At 40.1% G+C, this 22,127-nt stretch overlaps 1 protein-coding gene across 2 annotated transcripts in view; it reads right to left on the bottom strand.

Moving 5' to 3' along the window:
* Window positions 1–22,127, bottom strand: part of Antxr1 (ANTXR cell adhesion molecule 1) — a 218,450-nt gene that overhangs the window by 122,479 nt on the left and 73,844 nt on the right. For both annotated transcript variants that reach the window (XM_020177429.2, XM_074049876.1), the window contains exons 9-10: window positions 21,478–21,538; window positions 11,843–11,941 (exon numbers count right to left, since the gene is read on the bottom strand). In XM_020177429.2, coding sequence (XP_020033018.1) covers window positions 11,843–11,941; window positions 21,478–21,538 — 160 coding nt within the window. The remainder of the gene's footprint in view (window positions 1–11,842; window positions 11,942–21,477; window positions 21,539–22,127) is intronic.

Here is a 22,127-nt window from a genome sequence, read left to right as displayed (position 1 = left end):
ATCATCAGGCTCATTCATTTTTCAGATACAAAATAGAGGTGCAGAGAGACAACAGTGACATCTGGTTGCACAGCAAGCCAGAGGCAAAGCCAATACTAGAACTGAATTCTTCAGTATTCTTTCCTTGCTAAGAGACCCTCCATTCCAAGGAAAGCTCGTATGAGGGACAGGCATAGCTGACTAGAATCTCTATTTATTTCCTCATGGTCATCGCTTATCCATTGCACATGCACTAGCAGTACCTGGAGGTGCAGCCTCCCACCCACAGAGCTGTGGGCAGCCACACTGTGGTCTCAGGAGGCCTTGTGACTCCAGGCTGCATTCTGTGGGAAGAGCTGCGTCACACTGAGGCGGGCATCTGAGGTGGCACAGGGCAGCCAGGGTGACTGCAAGGGCTGCATGGCCACATTCCCACATTAGTGTCTGAGCTTACTTCTGGGCTCCCTGCTAACATCTCCTGCCTTCTTCCCTCTGTCCTAACTGGAAAGGAGTGGGAGGGGAGCATGGCCTAGTCAAGCAGACATTTCTTATTTTCCCATTTTCCTTTTCCTTTCCTGCTTGGGAGACCTGGGTGAAGCAGAGGAGCCCCTCACTGGGAGGACAGGGAGCTCTGGTTGTGGCTGTGGGATAGTTTTGATGCTTCCTTCTGTCACTTTGTCAGCCTTTTGAGGCTGTGGGCCTGCTCTGTGGAACTGACATTTTCTGCTCTGAGAGGGACTGTTTGGTTTGGAGCCTGTTTTTACTTTACCACAAAAATGAGTGGCTTCCCCCCCTCCCTTCTAAACAAAGGAGAGCCATTTGGTTTCCATAACTCAAATCATCTGACTTCTTCCTGGAACATCCTCTTGGGAAGCAGGGCACAAAGTCTTCCTGGTCTGCCCCTCAGCTGGGCCATGCCTGACTCAGGGGCCATGCCAGCCTCACTACAACGTCGGCCAATGCCAGTGTATTGTGCCGTTGTGGGGGCTGTAATCCACTGTGAGGACAACCATGGCCCCTGTGTCTGCCCACTGGGCAGCCATTTCACTGTTCATTAGCACTGAGTGGCTAGGGGAAATGGAGACCAAGAGTTTGGACCAGCTTGGTTGGCTTTTGTTTGCAACTGGGTAGAAAATTAGGAGGTGTGGGAGTTGGAGACCAGAAGTTAAATGGAATTTTTAGATGATCTTGAAATATAAATTCCCTGTTTATTCCCAAAGATATTTCAGAATTCTGTACATACCCATTACATAAGTTAACCTAAAGCATTTGTTTAGAGGAATCTGACAAGCAAACAGAAACTTGATTTAAAGATCAACAAGTGTCATTACTTCAAACTGCCAAATAGGCACCTTGGAAGCTGGGTACATGGCGCACAAATGACAGATCTAGTTTTGAGTCCCAGGTTCTTCCTCTTGCTAGTGTGTAACTGGGGTCAAGTTTATCTATAAAGGGTGATGATAACATCATTGCACAAAGTTGTGTAGGTATAAATAAGAGTGTATTAAAGGACAAGGCATGAGACTTGATACTTAATAATGATCCAGGAAATGTTATCCTACTTTATTCCATGACATCCGCATCTTTCGAATAGAATACATAGATGTGTGGTTTAACGTCAAAGGAATTGAATATTATAATTTTCAAAATGTATGATTGATTAATTACATCTTTCTACTAAACTAATACCTTTTTAGATACCAGGACTTCCTGGAAAAAATGAAAAGCTTTGGAGAATTTGTGTGTGTGTCTACAGATATACACATATATACAAACATGCATGCCAATTTTTGTCTAACGTTAGATAACCATGATTTCACTTGATGCTTTTACAACCTTCTGAGGGAGAATTATTGTTATTTACAGTTTGGGAAACTGAGGTTCAGAGATGTTAGTTAATTGAGTTATTGCTTCACTACTAGTAAGTGTCAGTGTTGGAATGAGAGCTCAGGTTTTATTGAAATGACTTGCTCAAGGTCAACCTAGCTAGTCTTATAATGTAGTCATAAGTACTCCAGAAACAAAGGCTTTTCATCCTGACCACTCTGTAGGCAAATAGACATGGACTTTCAATGGTCAAGATTGAGTACCACCTTCAGGAGAGAGGACTAGGTTCAGGAGCTCTATAACAAGATTCAAGAGTGTTCTCAGAGACCCTGATCTAACAGGAATGAACTCATATTCTGGAACAATATACTCAAAGGTGTACATTTCCAGGTTTTGACCTTGTGGTAATGTAATCTTTTTCAAACTTGTGAAGAAGGAAGTTCCTAGAGTTCTTCCCTGTAGTTTTGTGATTGTTTAATGGATTTGTGATAAAGCCAAGATTAAAATTCATTAGCCAATTCAAACACCAATCAGAGTGAATCGTTTTATAGGGCTGATTAAATAATTCAAATACTTTCCAAGTCTTGGCAATCTTTTCTTGATATAAATATTTATTTCTGGAAAAATGAAGAGAAAAACAACCCTGAGTCTTATGGGGGGAGGAGAAAGAAGTTTGTCAAAACCCTCCAAAAACTGATGTAAGCCCCAAAGTAAAGTTTACATTCCTACTGTGACATTTGCATTAGGTAGTGGGAAAAATAGTAGAGATTAGGGACTGAATGAGCTCACCCTGCTGTTTCTCCTAGTGTCCCCTGGGCCTAGGGAAGATTTTCATGGCATTCTGGAGCCAAGTATAACTGTTCAGCACCAAATTATCAGCTGGTTTGGGAATGTAACTCCAAATTAAGGGAGAGCAGACAAGCTAGAGTAAGCTGAAATTTTTTACCTTCTTACTGCCTTTAAAAGTAAACAGCTTTGAAAAAAGTCAGACTTAAAATATTTTGCAAAAGTCTGAAGTACAATTATATTCAGTAAAACTCTAAATTCTACTGAGCTGGGTTGAGCTTTCTGATCCCCAGCCAGAAAGGAATCGATTGGTTATCATACTGGGGCTGCTTTAATGGTAATTCACAAAGGCGAGTGTCTTACTGCAAAACTCAATGGAACCCATTGCTGAGAGGGGAAAGGAGCTCACATTTATTGGGCAGTAATATATGTCAGGCCCTCAGCTTGTAGGTTTTCATAGATGGGCATGACAATAAGCCAAGGATTCTTTTCCAGTATGCCCACTGGAAAGTCCTCTTATGCTCAACTGAAGACAAAGAAATGCCTTTCAAGTGACAAAAACGGCCTGGTCACCACCCTTTTCCTTAGACATGATCCATACCTACTCACCCCTTCTGGCCTGGAGTTGTTATAGGGTTTTCTTGGTATTCCTCACCAGCTAGTTGCCAGAAGGTTAGAGGATAAGCTTGGCCAATAAGTTCTAGGTAAGTTCTGTGAGGCTACACATAACTCTTTTACCAGTTCCTATATGTAGTAGGTATCTAGGGTATGTCTTTTGCTTTCCCATTCTGTTCTGTGGGGTAGGTAGGCTAGAGTAGGACAGAGAACATAGGTACACGAAGAGCTTGTATTACGGAAACCCATCATGGCTCTGCCACTCGCTGGTGATATAGTCTTGGGCAAAGCTTTTCACCTTATTCATAAGTCAAGACTTCTCAGCCAGAAGATGGAAATAATACTCATTTCATGTATTATTATAAATTTTAATAGAATATTATTAAATGTTCATTTAATAACCATTCAACATATGTTAATTGTTATTTAAGGTAGGGTTCTGCTGGGCTCACCATCTGTAAAACACAAGATGTAAATGTGCTTGGAACTGAGTGCATCTTGCAACTTGTCTACCAAATTGTGTCAGGACGCTATGGTAGAGGTGTGACAAGGAGCAAGTCATGTGTTCAAACAGGATAGGTAGACATGGATATAGTGCAGTAGTTCTCAAATGGGGTGATTTGCCCCTTAAAGGACACTCAGCAATGTCTGAGACAGTTTTGGTTGTCAAAACTGAGAGAAGAATGGTATCGGTATCTACAATGCACAGGACAGGCTCCCACCCCAATAAAGAATTATCCACCTTTGAATGTCAATACTGCTGAGGTTTAAAAACTGGGTATAAAGACTTTTTACTTCTTTTTCTCACTGTAGAGGGACTTACAGGTATTACTGGGTAGTCCACAGCCTCCCTGGTACTGGAGCAATATCCAAAAAGTTCAGAGGTGTTATAAGATTATGGGTAGAGGAGGGAGAGGAGGGGCAGTCAGAGAGACACAGGAAGTCCTGGCTCAGTAAGGAAGAGAGTTTCCTTGAAAAAGTCCCCCAGCAGGCTCAGCTGGGTTCAGGTTTTCTTAGTGGTAGACATGTAGCATCTGGGCCACTGTGCTAGGTGGAGTTTTACCAAGCAAACGGGACAGTCCAGAAGAAGGCTTTGTACTGCTGCCCAGGGTCTGTGATGATGTGTTAGGGTCAGAACACCTTTTACAGAACACAGAACTCAGAGCTGAGGGCAGTTCTAGAAGAAAACAAAGCGGGTTATCTTGGCCCCGGAAGGAGAAGAATAAGGTGAGGGCCATGAGTCTGCCCCCAGAGGAGTCAGGCAGAGGAAAGTGGCAGTCCTGCTGGACTCAGGGTTCTCTGTGGGCTATATTTTCCCGAGTCACATACAAGGTTGTGACTACCATAGCTCTGAGCACACCAGTGTTTAGAACTGGCTGTCAGCACAGCAAGACTAACTTCTCAGGATATAAATTATTATCTGTCTATAGATATTGTTACTTTCATTGATTACAACAGTAATATATGTTTAGTGTAAAAAGCCTGGGAAAAGCAGAGAAGCTGATAAAAAACTTAAAATCCTTGCTACTCTTAATACCTTACATTGCTAATGCTTTGGGATACACAATTTCAGATTTTTAAAGTATGCATTTTTATATAATTGGCATCTTGCTACACATAGTTTTATGGGATTTTGACAATTATTTCTCTCTGAGGTAAAGAGAGCAGTTTTGGATATTGCAAGAAAACTAAATGAAGGTAATGAGACTCATGGCTCTCGTGAAGCATTTTCTTATCTCAGTAAATCCACACCCCAAAATTCTTGATGGTTGACATTCATAAAATTTACAAATTTACAAATTATCTTTTAGGCAAAGCAGCAGCCTTTTAAAATTTTGTAATCCTGAGGTCAGAAATTGCTGCAATTTTTCTATGAATAAATATACTTTTAAAAGCTTTGTTTTTACGTTGTAAAGGAAAATTCAGTATTCATGCACAAGATATGTGTCTTCTGACATGTAAACTCTTGCAGCTGTGCATAATTAGGTTTGGAAGGATTTTACCTTTGGAATTGAGGGACGAGCCTACCAAAATGGCTAAAGCCTTCCACAAAGTCATGACCACAGGTTACAGCAGAAGCTGATGCTCTGAAAGGAGAAAACCTACACAGAAATTCAGAGCAGAGGTGGGAGGAAACCTGGGCACACACTTGAGAGCTGTGTGGCCATTCAGCTGTGCACTATGCACTTTGGGGCCGGAGCTGAACTGCATGGAGGAGAGAGCCAGTAGCAGCCCTTTCTTTCTTTCCTTCAGCTGCACCCACCTTCTCCAAATGAATGTTGGACAAAGATTTAATTATCAGTTTGAGAGGACACAGAGTATTAGTCTGCCTGGGTTCCCAGGAGTCTGGCCCTATGTTAATCATCTCCTCTTCCATCATCCTATAGAAATAACAAAGGAAGAGTATTGCATGAGGAAGGCCATATGGAAGGCCAGCCATCTGGGGCAGAAACAATGGGAGATGCCAAATTCCCCTACTCAGGACAGCAGGGCTGAATGAAGGCAGGTTTCAGAGGAGTTCATAAGCAAGCCTCTGCCCCAACCACACCCCGAGAAGGGCAGTGTGTGGCTGAGTCTCCACAGGCTCACGGGTTTGCACCTGGTAGAGCAGGGTCACATCAACCTTGACTGCTGATAGGTACTGCTAAGGTTAACGCTGAACTATGCCAACTTGCCTCCAAGTGAAAATCTTTGCCACCTTGTTGACTGTGGTGATAAATCCACTTTTATCTCCACACCAGTCCAGATGCTTGCAGTAATTTTCAACCTATCTACATTTTGTCTGGGCCTAAATGATGGGAACATGTACTAATATGCTGTATCCAGGAGCTACTTCAAAACCCAGTGGGCAAAACCAGAGCTTCATATGAAAAGAGGGGCAAAGGAGAAACACCAGCAGATACAGGAAAGGCTCCTGAGGCTCAAGAAAAGGGAGCCACTCAGGGAACCAGGGGAAGTGCCTCACCTGTGGTCAAATTGTCAACTATGGACACTATTGCTCTAAAACCTATGGTTCTTTTTTCCTTGGTCTGGGCCTTTTTTTCCTTGAACTTGAGTTCAAGTCTCAACTTCCCTACTAACATGCTCTGTGATGTTGGGCCATGATTAAATCTCTCTGAGCTCAGGTTTCCTGTCTGTGGAATGAGAGGGAGCTCTTCTGGAGCAGGCACCCATCAGTCACCTGGGCATTAGAAGTTATGGGGTTCAGGAACGTTGGGGATCTGTATTTCAGAGGTAATGTGGAGAAGTGGGCTGAAATCTTGGAGTCAACTTGTCCAGGTTCAAATTGTTTCCACCCCTGGCATCTGGGTGACCTTGGGTACTTCATTTCTCTGAGTCTCTTTCCTCATCAGCAAAAATGGGGACACAAATAGCAGGTCCCTCGCTGGGCAGCTGTGATGAAGATATGAGATGACAAGGGGAGTGTACATGGATAACACCAGGCACAGGCCAGCTGTTCAGCCATCAGTAGTAGTAGCTGCTACCATTTGGATGAATGTCCCTGGAGACTCAGATATGCCTTCTTCCAATTAAGGACCAGGAGGTTACAGGCTCCTTCATGTCTCTTCATTCTGAGTTTCATAAAGTGACATCTCATCACTATGTGACATCAAATCCCCAGGGACACATCCAAATTGCAGTAAGTACCTTTGACCAACATGTGCAACACTCTAACCCAAGACAAAGGCTTCTGTTTGGAAAGTTTAAGATTTCTCCTTCTCTCTGCCTCCCTCCCCAGCAGCTAGCATAGGTGCAGTGATGGTCTCTTTAGGGAGCCAATAGCAGTCCTGGGGCCCAGGTGGTTTCTAAGCTGAAGTATAGTGTCTAGGTAATTGGACAGATTTTAAAAACACACCAGGATTTCAAGGTTCCAATGAGTGTCGTGTTTCTCTTGGGAAGTTCAGTCCCTCTTTGGAACCCTTAACAACTGCCTTTGTGACTAATGTTCAGTTAAAAAAATATCTTTAAAGGGGGTAATGTTTTATCTTTTGCGAGTGTTCGGAAACTAAGCCATGACCAGACCTGGTGAATAAGTGGAAATCAAACTGGGAAGTAAAATTTTACATAGAAAATTAAAGCATGCCTATGAAACCATGGAATGGATCTTACATGCCCTATAAGTCGAGTTTTAGTAAAAAAAAAAAAAAATCAGTTTCTTCTGTTTATAGTCATCCCTCACGTGTTTCCACACACCAGGAGAGCTTAGCGTGTGTTTCATTATTGCCTTAGTAAAACATCCATTTTTATTTACTGTGCATATAATTGATCACTCAGCTTATACTCTGGTGTCTCCTTTTTAGCATTCTAATCTGTCTGCACAGTACCCAAATATTGGAGTAGGAAAAAGTGCAGCCAGAATAAATAAATTCTTGTGAAGATTTCCAAGATATTTTCTTGGCCAGCAGTGAGTTCAAGCTGGTGATTAAAGATGGAACCCAAGGCTAAATTTAAGATGTATGCTAGGCCTAAATAATTAGTGAAAATCTCAAACTAAATTTTAAATACTTTTAGTGAGTTCTTTTCTTATAACATAGGGGATATTTGATTGACAGAAAGAAGAAAACAAAAATGAATCATGGTCTCACTCATGGGTGATTGCTTTTAACATTTTGATTTATGCTTTTCAATCTCTGTGTGTAAAATGTGTGTGAAAAAGCAAAAATAGCTTTGATGTACTGTTTTGTGCTTTGATTTTAACATATGATACCACATTTTCCCACACTGGTAATTGCTCTTCTAAGCATTTTTTAATTGTTTAGGGGCAAAACATAATATATAGATGTACTATGCATAGCCATATAATAGATTATCTGGTGTTAAATATTTATGTTACCATTTAGATGTTCCCCCATCTCTCATCCCTTTCTCTTTTCCTATCATGCAAAAGAGCAAAATTGTGGTGAGAATTCATGTTGCCAAGTCTTTATAAACATTCTCAGTCACTTCCTTTTGATGAAGTTGAGATTGAAATTCTGGGTCAAACGTGAACAAAAGCAATTGATGCATTTTAAGAATTGCCTTCCAAAAGTTTCAATGACCTCTCCGTGATGATGAATGAAAACTTGTTCCCCTTTGTCTTTACCATATCAGCTAGGCTACTGTATTTTACTTCAACTTTGCCAGTCTGATAGAGTAAAATTGGCATCTATTTCAACAGCATTTTCTTATTTACACTTGAGCATTTTCTAGGTGCTATTGGTCACTTTTTTTGGGTAAATTTCCTTCATGTCTTTTACCCATTTTTATACCTTTTAGAAAACTGAATTTAGGAGTTATCTTTATGTTAAGCTTATTGACCCTTTGTTATACATATTAGAAACAATTCATCCATCTACTTTTCTCATGCCCTTTTGTTTTTGTTGGGGTAGGTAACAGAAGAATTAAAAACTATGTGCTCAAATTATTAATATTGTCCTTCATGGTATGTCCTTTCATGCTTAAAAGGTCTTTGCCCACTAGAGGATTATGCAAATATTTATTTTTGTTTCCTTCCAGAAATTTTATAGCTTCATGTTCATATTAAAATCTGTAGTTCATCTGGAATTTGTTTAAATGTAAGGCATGAGACAAAAATCAAACCTAATTGTTTTTCCAAGTGGTTAGCCAGTTGTCTCAACACCGTTTTTTGAATTACCCACTCTTTCTCCACTGATTTTACACTAAATTCACCTAAGTATTTGGCTTTGTTTATGGACCTTGTTCCAAGGCTCAGCTTGCCGATTCCATCAGTTATACATTGTTTCAATGACTGAAGCTTTTTAAAAATATATCCTAAAAGTGGCTAGGATAGTTTCTACATTTTTCTTGGCTATTCTTGTATGTTTATTCTTCCATATAAACTTTAAAATTATTTTGTTAAGTTAAAGAGCCCCATTGGAATTGTCATTGGGAATGTACTAAAAATTATTAACTTGAAGACAGAATTGATGTCTTTATAATACCCAGTGGCTGACTGGTTGATTTTATTTTTATGTAAAGGCAAGGAAAGAAGAGTGGGAGAGGAATAGGTATTAATTAACCTATGGGTTTTCTTCTGGTTATACTTACCATCAAAATATATCAAAACAATTTCTATTTTTTAACATTAATATGTTGGCATTTTATTTGTGTCAGTATGAGCTTGCAAGTTTGTTCATAGTTATTAAAAAGGTATAATATAAACATATATATGCTTTATACCTTTATTTTATTAATAAGTTCATTAAAAGGTTTGGAAAATCATATGAATATCTCACAGTAAAAGTATCATTTTGCTCTTTTTTTTGGCAGTGCTGGGGTTTGAACTCAGGACCTCATGCTTGCTAGGCAGGTGCTCTACTGCTTGAGCCATGCCAGCCTGTTTTATCATTTTAACCGTTTTTGCTTCATGTGATCTGCTGCTGCATCGCTTGCAGAAGACCCTGAAATATCTTGTGTTTGAGGTGGCTACTGCCTTTCTTCACCTTTAGACCTTGCTGACGTCATTATTAGCCTTTTTCTGACTAATAATAGTTCTTATATTCTCTCTCAGTCTCTGACTCTCTCTCTCTCTTAACAAAATGTAATGCATCACTTTGGCAAAAATATCTTGAGAAAGGAAATATATATAATAAAAAGGAGAGCAGACAACATTTTACAACTGGAGCTACAGAGCTGGGACGGAAGAATGGGAAAAGTCAAGGAATCTAAATACATTTTATTTTCTAGGGAGGAATCAATAGAGACTGCTCATTCATCAGGTTGATAGAAAAGTGGAGATGTCAATATCCACCCGCGTTTTAAAGTGTATTTTTAGTTTTCCATCATCCTTTACTGCGTGGAAGTGAACAGGTGAAGTAATGAGTGAGGGCCAAGTGTTTTCCTCAAACTCTAACTGCCCTCCATGTTAGAATATTTTTAATAGTTATACTTTTGAGTTTAGGAGTATTGCTAGTGCACAGTAGGATCCATTCACTGCCTTTGTCTTTTCCAAACCATTAGCATTGTGCTGGAAGCTTAATTAGCCTTATGGTTTAAGCCAAATCTGTGTCCCAATGGCCCAACTTCTTTTTGAATATGACTGAGAGGGAGCGCCGTCTATGTGTTGACAAGTATATATTAGGAAAGGAAGAGAGGGCCTAATTTTCCAAGAAATAAAATTTCATGGGAAAGTTGGAAAACAGGCGTTCCAAATGTCACTCTACAAACCCACAGTAATTATGCATTTCATCTATTGGAACAGCACCTTCTTTAACCGTTCCAGCAACGGCTATAGGGAAGGCTACCTCTCTCCCCATCCCACTTCTATTTATCTCCATAAAAGTTGGGTCTGAAAGCTTGCTTGTCTGGAAAGTGAATTAAACCTTCAGGACTTTCTGATTGGGCTTGGGATTTTGGTTCAGGAGAGGGAATGCAGAGAAGTGACATCACAATGAAAGGGGGTGGGCAGAACCATGTAGGGAGCCAACTTTCACACTGTGATAACTCAGGGACATTTCAAAACATTTGCAAAACAGTATGCATTATTAGGATAAGTGAGAGCATTTCCAAATTTTAAGAAAACCAATTGAATGTTTCCAATGTTTGATATCATTCCAAGGCCAGGAATTCCAGATGCTAGTAAGGAAGTCACTGCACATCTTTGTTTAAATATTCAAGTGGGTTTTAAGATGTCAGGGAGGAAAAAAAGAAGTATTTCTCAATTCTTCCTTAAAAACAGGATCAGACCGCCCTCCTAGGGCGCTACGGAGGTTGGAACTCCTGTGAGCGGTTAGTTAGTAAGTTGTGCCCGCCTCTCCTCTGGGGCTCTGTGACAGCACATCACACTATGGAAAGTGCAGCACATTATGGCTGTTGTTTATTACTGCAGATGCACAGTCAATAATTATCTATGTGATGGAAGCCAGATGCGAATAATAACCAGCATCCTTGTCCTCCCATCACCAGATCTCCCCATCTCTCCTGGACAGCCACATGCATCACACATGTCTTTAAATTAGGAACTTGCCTACTGCAAATGTCTCTCGGAGGTTCCAATGCTATGACAACCCATTTTTCTCATGAAATGCACTTAGTTTTACTTCCATTTTCCTGTATTTCATGTAAGGTATTCACCATGATGAGAGTTTCTTGGCGACTCCAAGCAAGAATCATCCAGATTGAGAAAAGTTCCAGAATGTATACACGCAAGCCTAATAGTTTGGCTTTTGCTGTATTCAGGATTAATAAATTTAGACCATCTCTCTTTCCCTCTTACCCGTGAGAGTCTCCAATGCTTTGTTAAGAAACCTCAAGCCCATGAGCCTTAACTAACCAGCCCCTGCACAGCCAGCTGGAGTGAGCTACCTGGTAGATGGTAGTGATGGGGAAACAGGCACCCTGCTTCCTCCTGAGGGCTGGCACTGGGCTGCTGCTTGTGGCAGAGAAGGCTGTGGGGACTGTGTGTGGGGTAGTGTATGTCCAGCCTTGCCCTGCTATTGAGGCTGGACACCCTGGGGTTGTGCCACTCAGAGGGGCACCTCTGAATGGAACTAAGGATCTGTAGGACTAGCTAGCTCTGCCCTTGCTGGAGGCCTCTCTTTTCTATGGGTGCTGTGAGCGGCCTTGCTGGAAGACAGGCTGGCAATGCTTATGCTGGGACTGGCTGAAGAAACCCACCAATGCTGTAAGAACTTACTGAGGGTGACTGAGTCATTGATCTTGAAACTGCAGAGGACTCTGTCCACATTGCGGGCATGTCGGAAGCCGTTTCCTCTTACGACGACTTGAAATGACTCTGAAATGACAAGACTTGTTAATTGACCATGTACCTTAAGCTTCCCATCTACTGTAATTTAGAGAATTTGTTTAACTATTTCACCAGCCTTAAAATACTCAAAAATTAGATCAGCTAGGAAACCAAGAGCAACCACGTGGGTCCCCTTCTGCTTCCTTACCAACTCCATTTCACTAAATGCTGGTGTGGAAGGAAGGCACATTACTTCTCACTTTGAATTCCCACCTTCTTACTTTTGTTCTTGCAGGTCCCTCTACCTGGAATACTTTCCTCCCTCCTCTCTGTCCATTCAAATGGGCATTTTTTTAAGTCCAGCCAGTTTTAAAAACAGCCAGAGGAGACCACAGGGAGTCCTCCACTTCCTCCTCAATCAACTCAATTCTTCTTGGGTCTGTTTTACATTTTGAAACACTCTGAGCAGTTTTCTTTAGAGCCCAGGGTGCCTAACATTTTTTGGAAACCACTGTCTAACAGCATTTACAGCCTGTGCTGAACAATGCAGCATGCAGTTATGTAATGTCTGGTGTTGTTCTTTTGTCTCTTTCTTCCCAACTAGAAAAACATTCCTTTAGGTTGGTGGTTGTTTGATACTGCTATGGCTCTCTTTTTGCCAGGTACACAGTAGTAGTGTGTAGTTTATGTAGGAATCATTGAACTTAGCAGAGTCTTGCTTATTAGTGGGGGGTCAATGGTCAAGCATGACCTGCTTGAACTGACATTGACTGCTCACTGCAGTGCTTACTTCTCTCTGAGTAGAAGAGATAATTATCTCACAGACCTTCATATTAATTTCACATTGGCATTATAAGCAACATCCGTATAAAGTAAAAGAAATTCTTTATCATAGTCTTACCGAAGGAAAAAATCAACTAATTCATTAGCTAAATGCTTAGCAATATTTGTTTAATTTTGATGACATATAATCGTTAACACTCCACTTTCTGTTATTTTGGTCATCCCTGTATGTATAAAATTTGGGGCTTGTGATAATGTTATGAGGCATATAAAAAAAAGTGTTGGACTAAAAGTCAGAGGAAAAAACACAATATTCATGAAAGTAGACCTTAAAATGTAAATTACTACCCAAATGGAGACTTTGTTGGAGGAAGAATGGAATTAGAGAAGTAACATATGGAACTCTTTCAAAGTGAGATAAATTTCATGAGTCTATGTCACTTTCATTCACAAGAAACTAATTTAGAGGTCCAGTTTGCCAAGATAATAATAACTGATGGTTAATTGCTCCCTCATTGTGTTCCAGGCCCGGTGCTAAACGTTGTATGTGGCTTATGTCATTTCAGTCTTCCCATAGCTCAGGCAGATGCAGATGGGAAACTGATCTTATAAGTAATTTTTCCAAGATTACGTAGATAATAAGTGTCAGAAACAGAACTGGAATCCAGGTCTGTCAGGCACCAAATGCTGTGCCTTCAGAATCTACCCATTACCCTCCTTACCATCGTGCTTAAACGGATGCTCACTGTCTTATGACAGATGAGTAATTTAGAACTGGGATTAAAGTTTTTAAAATTTTATTTAAATTTAATTTCAGACAGGTTTTCTCATTTTGCAGAAAAATGGAGCTGGCCTAGATGTGAAACAAGAAACCAAAATCTAAGTAAAAGAACCCAGAAGCACTACATGTACCACAAGGAGTACAAGTAAGAACAGAATGCTTAAATAAATTAAGATTTTGACATTTTGATGACTTGTCCTGAGTAGACAATAATACTGGGCCTCATATCCAAGGGTGCAGGGCCACAGTTCTGAACTGTATCAGTTAAGGTCACAGGCATGTGATTTTTTAGGACCACAGGTTTTATGACTATTAAGGATTTATATATGCATGTTTATACATTACTCAATTGCCAAGTTTAGAAAGATGGATTTAAAGTTTTTCTTTAGATGCCTATCAGGCATGTTACCGATCACTTGGTTCAACAACCGTTCTATTAAGTGTCAAGCATTGTGGAGCAATCTTACCGCATCTTTTTTTTAGGAGAAAGCCAAGATTTATTAGAACATCATTAAAAGAGCTGACAATGGCAGGCAGCTACACAAAGGACCATCTTATTTGGTCAATTAAGCCCATAGAAACTCTTTTCTGTGTCCAGTTTGAATACCAGATACATGGACATCTTCTGTTTGACACTTCTGCTGATTCTGCCTTTCTGCTGGGCCCTCTTCTCTTGTTTCCTCAAAGATCAGCAAAGGAAGAGAAGACTTTGGAAACGCAGGCCGTGTGCCGAGCTCTCTTCCCTAACTCCATGCTGCAGCATTAGCAGTTCAGCTTTTGAATCCTCTATAAAAAGAGGCTGTGCACGGTCTGCTTGGCCCAATCTCACTGGGTGTAGTAAGGAAGAAAGCAGGAATCCATGATTTGGCTATCCTAGAAACCAAACCATGTAACCCCTGAGGCCTGGACTGGGGAGAAGGAGATGGAAATGAGGAGGGGTGCACAGGAGGGCAGAGGTGAGTTTCCCTGCTACCACCCTGGTACAATTCCTGTGTCAAGTGCACACATTTGGTTTCTAGATGAGTCCAGGCATCTGATCTAGCAGCTGTACTGGAATGTGAACTCTTTGCACAAAGAAGTTATGTAAGCTGGACGAGGTGACTCAAGTCTGTAATTCTAGCTACTCTGGAAGCAGAGATAGGGAGGATCGTGTGCAAGTCCAGCCCCAGCAAAAAGTTCACAAGCTCCCCCATCTCAACCAATGGCTGGGTGCAGTGGTGCTTGCCTGTCATCCTCAGCTATTCCGGGAAGCACAAATAGGAGGATTGCTGTCAAGGAAGGCCCAGCATAAAGCAAGATCCCATTTCAAAAATAACCTACATCAAAGGGGGGAAGGTGGAGTGGCTCAAGCGGTAGCGTGCATGCCTAGCAAGTGTGAGATCCTTAAAAACACTATGCTACCTGAAGGAAGCCAGACACAGAAGGCCACATAGAGCATGATTCAATTTATATGAAATGTCCAGATTAGCAAATCCAGAGACAGGAAGTAGATAAGTGACTGCCAGAGCAGGAGGGAGGAGGAAGTGGGGAGTGACTGCTTAATAGGGATAAGGTTTCTTTTTGGGTGATGAAAGCATTCTGAAATTAGGTAGTGGCTTTGGCTGTACAAATCTGTGATATGCTACAACCACTGAACTGTACACCATAAAAGGATAAATTTTATGGCATGTGAATTATTGCTTAATTTAAACAAGTGTGTTAGAAAAACTTATTCCATTCTGTTACCCTCTTTTTTCTCCCTTTTTAAAAAAAATGTGAAACATAGTTTTCATATGACCTCATAAAGATTGCCCATCATACACTGTATTGAAATTGAGACAGTTGTATAGTCTCTGCTTGCTCTGGTCACTCAAGACTTGTGCCAAATTACTGTTAGTGCTACTTCAATTTGACCTTCTCTCCTAGGAGATGCTTAATATGGTATGTAACATGTGACATATACTAGACTGATGTTCAATGGATGGTAAATTATTCTAGAATGTTTTTATTTTATAAAACATTTATTTTGTTTTATAATTACTTATTTAGAACTCCTTTAGTGAAGCATAAATTGGCACAATAACTTGTACATAAAGGGTCCAATTTGGTATGTTTTGACCCATATATATGTATATATACATGAACATTTGTGTACAAATCTTACCTGGTTATAGATTTATTTCATTTTCTCCTTTATCTTGGGCAAATACCTATTGCTGGAATGGTTGAGTCATATGATAGATGTATGTTTAACTTTTTAAGAAACTGCTTAAACTGTTTTCCAACAATGATTGTGCCATTTTACAATCCCTCAATACAATATTTACATCAATACTGCATGAGAGTGCATCTTCCTAATAAAAATATCTTTGAGTGAAAGGAAAGATCTAGCAAAGAATGAAGCAATCCATTCAGAAGAGGTGCCTAATGGCTAGGCACAAGTGCTAGAAAAAATAATAAGAAGTGAAAGGAATGAAACCACCACTTGGTTGTGCTCATGGTGGCTCATGCCTGTAATCCTAGCTACTTGGAAGGCTGAGATCAGGAGGACTGAGGCTTGAGGCCAGCCCATGAGAAATAGTTCATGAGACCTCCCATCTCCAAAATAATCAGAGCAAAATGGATTGGAGGTATGGTTCAAGCAGTAGAGCACCTGCTCTGCAAGGGGGAAACCCTGAATTCAAATGGCCTGAATGTATCTATTTTAAGCTTCTAATTTCCAAACAGCAAAGAGAAAGCCTAAAATCTCCTGTGCTAACTTCAGTGTTATCAGAAACAGGAGGAGACACAGTAGGGAATAATAAAACTGCCTCTGAAAACACAATGTGAGGAACTAATTCTAAGTTCCGTTTCTGGAAGTTCTTTTAAGAACTTCAAATGTACAACAGTTGGCAGGTTGCAAGCTAGATTCCAATTAGTTCCTTCCTGGAGTACTTGCTCACCAAGCAGACTGTGGACTACGCGAGTGTGAGGCCAACTGATTAGGACCAGAATAGACTGTGCTTAAGTGTAAGGTGCAGTTCCTAGAAAGAACCTAAATTGGGCAAGTCCAGCCTATTGATGGGTCAATTTCCCTGACTCTGCAGAACTTAATCTGCAAAAATATTTAATAAAAACTTTCAAAAGCAGTCTGTATTGGAAAGGAAGCAGAATTATTTAAATGAAAGTAATGTCAAAGTTGCTATAAAGCTTCTTCACACAGCAGGTGACTCCTACGTGCTTTGAAAGAAGGACTGTGAGAAATAATAGCGACACAAGCATCATGCTAACTGGTAACCATATGTTTGGTTTGGGCTTGGGGTGGCAACAGGGAGTGATGGGAGAAGGAACTGGAAAGAGTACATGCTTCCTTTAAAGGGAAGTTATTCAGTCCCCAATAATAATTTTTTGAATAAATACATGCCCATTATCACTAGATCTGATTTTTCAAAACAACGTGAAAATATGATTTTTATGTGAAATTTGATCTTTTTTAATGTTAGCAATAAGTTTAATTTTTAAATATACAGTATGGATCAAAAAGAATATACGTGAAGACCAGATAGGGCCAGTTTATAATCCGAGAGTGAAGCATTCTGGGAAGGCCCTCTTCCCAGAGAGTTTCACCAATGACACTGACTGGAATTCTTTTTGACATGAGCTGATTAGCTGTACTGTCCACTGCTTCTCTCCCATATGACTTCCTGTTCAAATGAAAAACAGTTCCAGGAGTACTTGTTTCTTTAGTCATTAAAAAACATTCTTTAGTCATTAAAAAACAATCAGCCATAAGTACTTTAGCCAAAACTGAATGGGGTCTTTAGAAACTTCAAGTTGTAAAAGAGACACGCAAAGGAGGTGTTCTTCAGAGAGCACCTGGTTACAGTTGGCCACTCTGCCAGCAGCTCACACAGTTCTAGGGGTGAAGACCTCAGGCCATCTGTTCAATGGCCGGAACACTTTAGTTGTGAAAGCTGAGTGTGTTGAGTCAAAATCTGAAGTCCTCCCAACCTCTCCAAGGTGGCCTCCTAAAGCTATACGTACGGAATAAGCCTCATCATTTTCTGCGTGGGATTCCTCCAAATAGCAGAAGATACTCTTGCACCTCAATTCTTTGACTAAATCTCTGGTTATTCTAGTCTTTCCTCATCCCACAGGGGGCTCATTACTATTTGCACTGCTCACGGGTGGACCTCTTCTGCAGCACTCAGTGAGTGGGCCTGTGTTTATGTGAATATATGACTATTTACCAGAGCAGACTGTGAGTTCCATGATGGGTGGTACTTTACCACTTGAGTCACACCTCCAGACCATTTTGCTGTTGTTATTTTCTTGATGGGGGTCTCGAGAATCATTTGCCTGGGCTGGCCTCAAACCGTGATCCTCCCAATCTTAGTCTCTCAAGTAGTTAGGATTATAGGCGTGAGCCACCCCACCAGTGCCCAGCTCATGAATGAATTATTAATATGGTTTCCAGATACATCTTCTCTTCTCCTGTGGACATTGCCTTTGTCACTGAAATTCTTAAAATGTGGGACTTGGAACCATATGGTCTACAGGTAGAATAGCCAGGACTATGAGCTCTTCTGACTTAGACCTAAATGGTTAAGACTGTATTAGCTTGCATTTGTCAGAGGCATTCTGGCTGCCTACCAAGGTAGCTATCCACAGATAGTGAGAAGAGGGGCCTCACAGGCAAGGTTTTTGATGAAGGCCAAGTCTGCTTCTTCTCAAATCTGTCTAGGGCTTGTTCCACCTTTATACATTAGAAATGGGAGCAGTTGTTTCCTAATTTATTTTCTCCCAAGGCACATACTGAGTTGGTTATTCTGCAGATGCACTTCTCCCTGTATAACCTTTACTAAGTCGGGTTTTCCTATACCTGCTTGTATGTAAAACTGGCTATTTGATCTCAAGTGCAACACTTTCTATTTGTTCCATTAAATTCTACCTGATTTTGCAGCCCAACATATGGAGACCTGCATTAGATTTGGGTTTTGCTGTTCACCAACTGGATTATCTCACTGCCTCTCTCAGAACTCAGTTTGTTGTCAGAACTATTGCTGGCGTTGAGCTGGGGCGAGAGCCAGCTGAGGTCATTGTCTTGGGGGAATGCAATCACCAGCACGAACATCTTGAGCAGGACAGGACTGGGTGGAGCTCCTTAGCTAAGGCTTGTCTGGGGGCTAAGAAAAGGAAGTAATTTCCAATGAAGGGAGGGGGGCTCAGAGGTGAGGTTTTTGATGGAAGAGAAGTCTGCCTTCCTCATAGATCTTTCTAGGGCTTAGTCCCACCATTTTAGAAATGGGAGCAGTAGTTTTAATTTTTTCCTTATAAGAAACAAAGGACTTAGAATTGTATAGTTTTCACTGAGACAGAAAACATATTGTTTGTCTATAAAAAAATGTAATGTGACATATCTGCCAGAGATTTTAAAGAAAGATCCCTTATGTTGAATTTATGAGGGATTTGTTAATTTTATTGGTTCTACCAAAGAAACATCCCTTGGAATAACTTATCAGTTGAAGTACTTTTAGTTTACATTTCTTAATGCATTTTGTCTTTTTTATTGTGTTTTTCCTTAGCTCTAAAATAATCTTTTACTAAGCCTTAACTCAATTATTTTTCCTTTTCATTTAATTAGAAGTGCACTGAAATCTATGAATTTGCCAGGGTCAGATCTCGAGGGCCCTGGTTTTCTATGCCATATTCATTAAGTTTTGTTTTTATTCTTTTGAACATTTCAATGATATGTGAGGAACATTTTGGTTTACTTGCTGAGTCTAGAATTAACAAGGAGGGCAATTTTTGTCTTGTTCTGTATTTGGCTATTAATTTCTAATTGTGCTTCATTTTAATCAGGCAGCTCAAAGATAGGTATTAACTTCTTATGGTTAGGTGGAAGGAATTAATAAGGGGCAAATAGGTTAAAGGCAGTGGTATTGTGTTTTGAAGGAATACATGAATCAAGACATTCAGCCAGATTTATTGACCACCTGTTAAGTGCAGGTACTCAGGCAGTGGGGCATGCAAATAGGTTCTTTCTGAGTCCTAAACCTACAGAAATATTCCAGATTATGCTAGTGAATTAGAAATTGTGTTCATTGTATTCAGACAATGAATACAATGGACACATCCACACATCCAGCAGGATTGATAAACTGAAAGCCTGAGTTTTCCTTATGAATGGGATAATTGAACAATCCAGAGACTTCCTTGTTTTCTAAAATTAAGGAACTATTAAAATGTGTGGTACTCACACATACTATACACAAGATTAAATTAATCTAAATAACCTACCCACTTATTCTACCGGAAGTACACAAAGCCCAGAGGTGCTTTGCCTTGAAGCTAATGAAATCTGAGCCTCCTCACTGCACAGGCCACATATAAGGTCCTAGTACTGTGTTCATGTGGTTATATGTTTTTGTTAAATTTGTAAATTTTAAAACTTCTTTTCTTTTCCTTTTTTTTTTTTGAGACAGGGCCTCATTATGTAACCCAGGCTGAACTTCAACTCCAGATCCTTCTGTATCAGCCTCTCAAGTGTTGGGATTACAGGTGTATGCCACCATACCTAGCTGAATTTTTTTCTTAAAAAGATTCTCCTAGATTCCTGAGGCAAATATATTTACCTGTGCCATCTGTATTACCAGGTGGTAATTCATTTAGCCATGAGTAGGTAACCTTTTTTCTTTCTTGAGTGGTAATGTGGTTTGAACTCAGGGCTTCACCCTTGCTAGGCAGATGCTCTACCACTTGAGCCACACCTCCAGGCTGGTAACTTTTTGAATGCTTTTCTTTGGGAAATTAACACATATCTCTGAAGAGTCACCAACTATTTTTTCAACAACTTTATATCTATCTATCTAAAGGTATATATGTATTCATGTCTGTATACAATTAGGCAACAAGTATTCCTAACAACCTTACATATTTATATCTAGATATAAATATAAATAAATAAATATTTAATGTTTTGATATTGGCACAAAACATTTAGTGTCTAGCTCCTTGAACATATTACAATTTTTCTAAAATGTAACCAAGATTCTGGAAGTAAAATCCTCAAGTACGTCTCTCATTCACACCAGTAAAATACACACATTGAAACATTGAAATGTATAGTGTTTGAAAAGGCCTGAGAGTTCTTCCGTCAATGCTTACTGTCTTATTAGGGTTGCAAGACTTATCTTCTGTGGATGATTAGTGGCTGGCACTTGGTATCTGGGGAGGCTAGAAAAAAGATACCAACAGGGAACCCTCAACAGTGACAGATGCAAGTTCCAGGGGGGTCAGGGACTCACACAGAAAGCTGATCCTGTTTGTAACTCCAGCACCTGGCACAGTATGTGACATTCAGCAAGTGCTTAAAAACCCCTTTAAAATTAATGATACTGATGGGAAAGAGAATTACCTAAGAGCCAACCAGTATGGTTGGAGTTTTAAGCAATCCATTATAATACAAAACAAGAGTGAAGCCCTGTTTTTTCTTTTTGTATCACTTAGAGAAAATACTGTAACTCAAAGAGAGCTGCTTCTTTGTCTAAGTGCATTAATGACAAAATTGTAATGGCCCTTTATAGGGACAACTGAAGTTGACCACTACCATTAATATAACTATATTAATTATGCAGAAAGGCAAGCACCAACTAAATACTAAAATATGTTAATAGTTCAGCGGTGGCCTATGGCACTGTGATCATGTGGTATTTATCTGTAGGGCTGTCATGGGGATGAAAGGTGACTCACTGCTATTCAGAAGCAGGGTGTTGGGGGTGACATGCCTAGGGATTGGTGTGAGAATCCAATGTTTTGGCAATTCCCTTGTAATTAGGTCCAATCAGAGGAGAGACTTTTTCATACTTTTAAACTATTTGGCTTGTTGCTTCTTTCTTTCCATTTTTCTTCAAAAGTAAATTTAGTTAACAATTTCTACTCCTTTTCTTCAACCACTCTCTTCCTGTAACTCTCTCCTACTCCACCAATGAATCAAATATGTACTTTGAACTTAAAATGTCATCAATTGAATGAAAGCAATTAACACTCAGTTTCAATTTACCTCCTGCACATATGGTGGATGGTTCAGCTGCTAGAATTTCAATGCAGGATTTCTTCAAAATCTAGAAGGAAAAGAAATAAAGTAATCAATGCTCAGCTTATTTTTCCAAAAGTGAGAATTTAGATAGTGCTTTGAGCCACTGAGATTTCTAAGTTCAAGGATGTCAGGCTGCAGTAGGGGTTGGGAGGGCAGGTAATATTTTTATAATCACCAATGCCAAATATTTAATGAGTCAGGTTGTGCTAGATGCTATTGTAGGGGTCCAAAAAGCCAAAAGAGTTATTCATTCATTGGATCTTTCCACATTTATTTTAGGCATTTTTTGAGCCTATGACATGGAGTTCTAGTTTTGGAGAGGTTTAATATTGTGTCGTAGAAATGTGACTTAAACTTGACATGATAAATGAAACCGCCAGTCATATGTGGCAAGAGCATGGTAAAAGGGCAGACAGTGGGAACTATGAAGTTTGTGGGAGGATACTTGGGGCAGTTACACTGCAAAGGGTTTCTTGGAAAAGGGAGGAGCTGAGGGTGGGACTCAAATGGAGAGGAATGGGTTAGGGACAGGTTAGGGTATAGCATGAGCAAAGGTAACAAAGTAGAAATGCACAGACTCCTTTAGCTGGCACAAAAAGAGCTTGAAAAGTAGA

Source organism: Castor canadensis, chromosome 12 (genome assembly GCF_047511655.1).
Source record: "Castor canadensis chromosome 12, mCasCan1.hap1v2, whole genome shotgun sequence".
NCBI classification, from domain to species: domain Eukaryota; kingdom Metazoa; phylum Chordata; class Mammalia; order Rodentia; family Castoridae; genus Castor; species Castor canadensis.
Note: the sequence above shows the minus strand (reverse complement) of the source record. Positions and strands in the feature narration are given on the sequence as shown.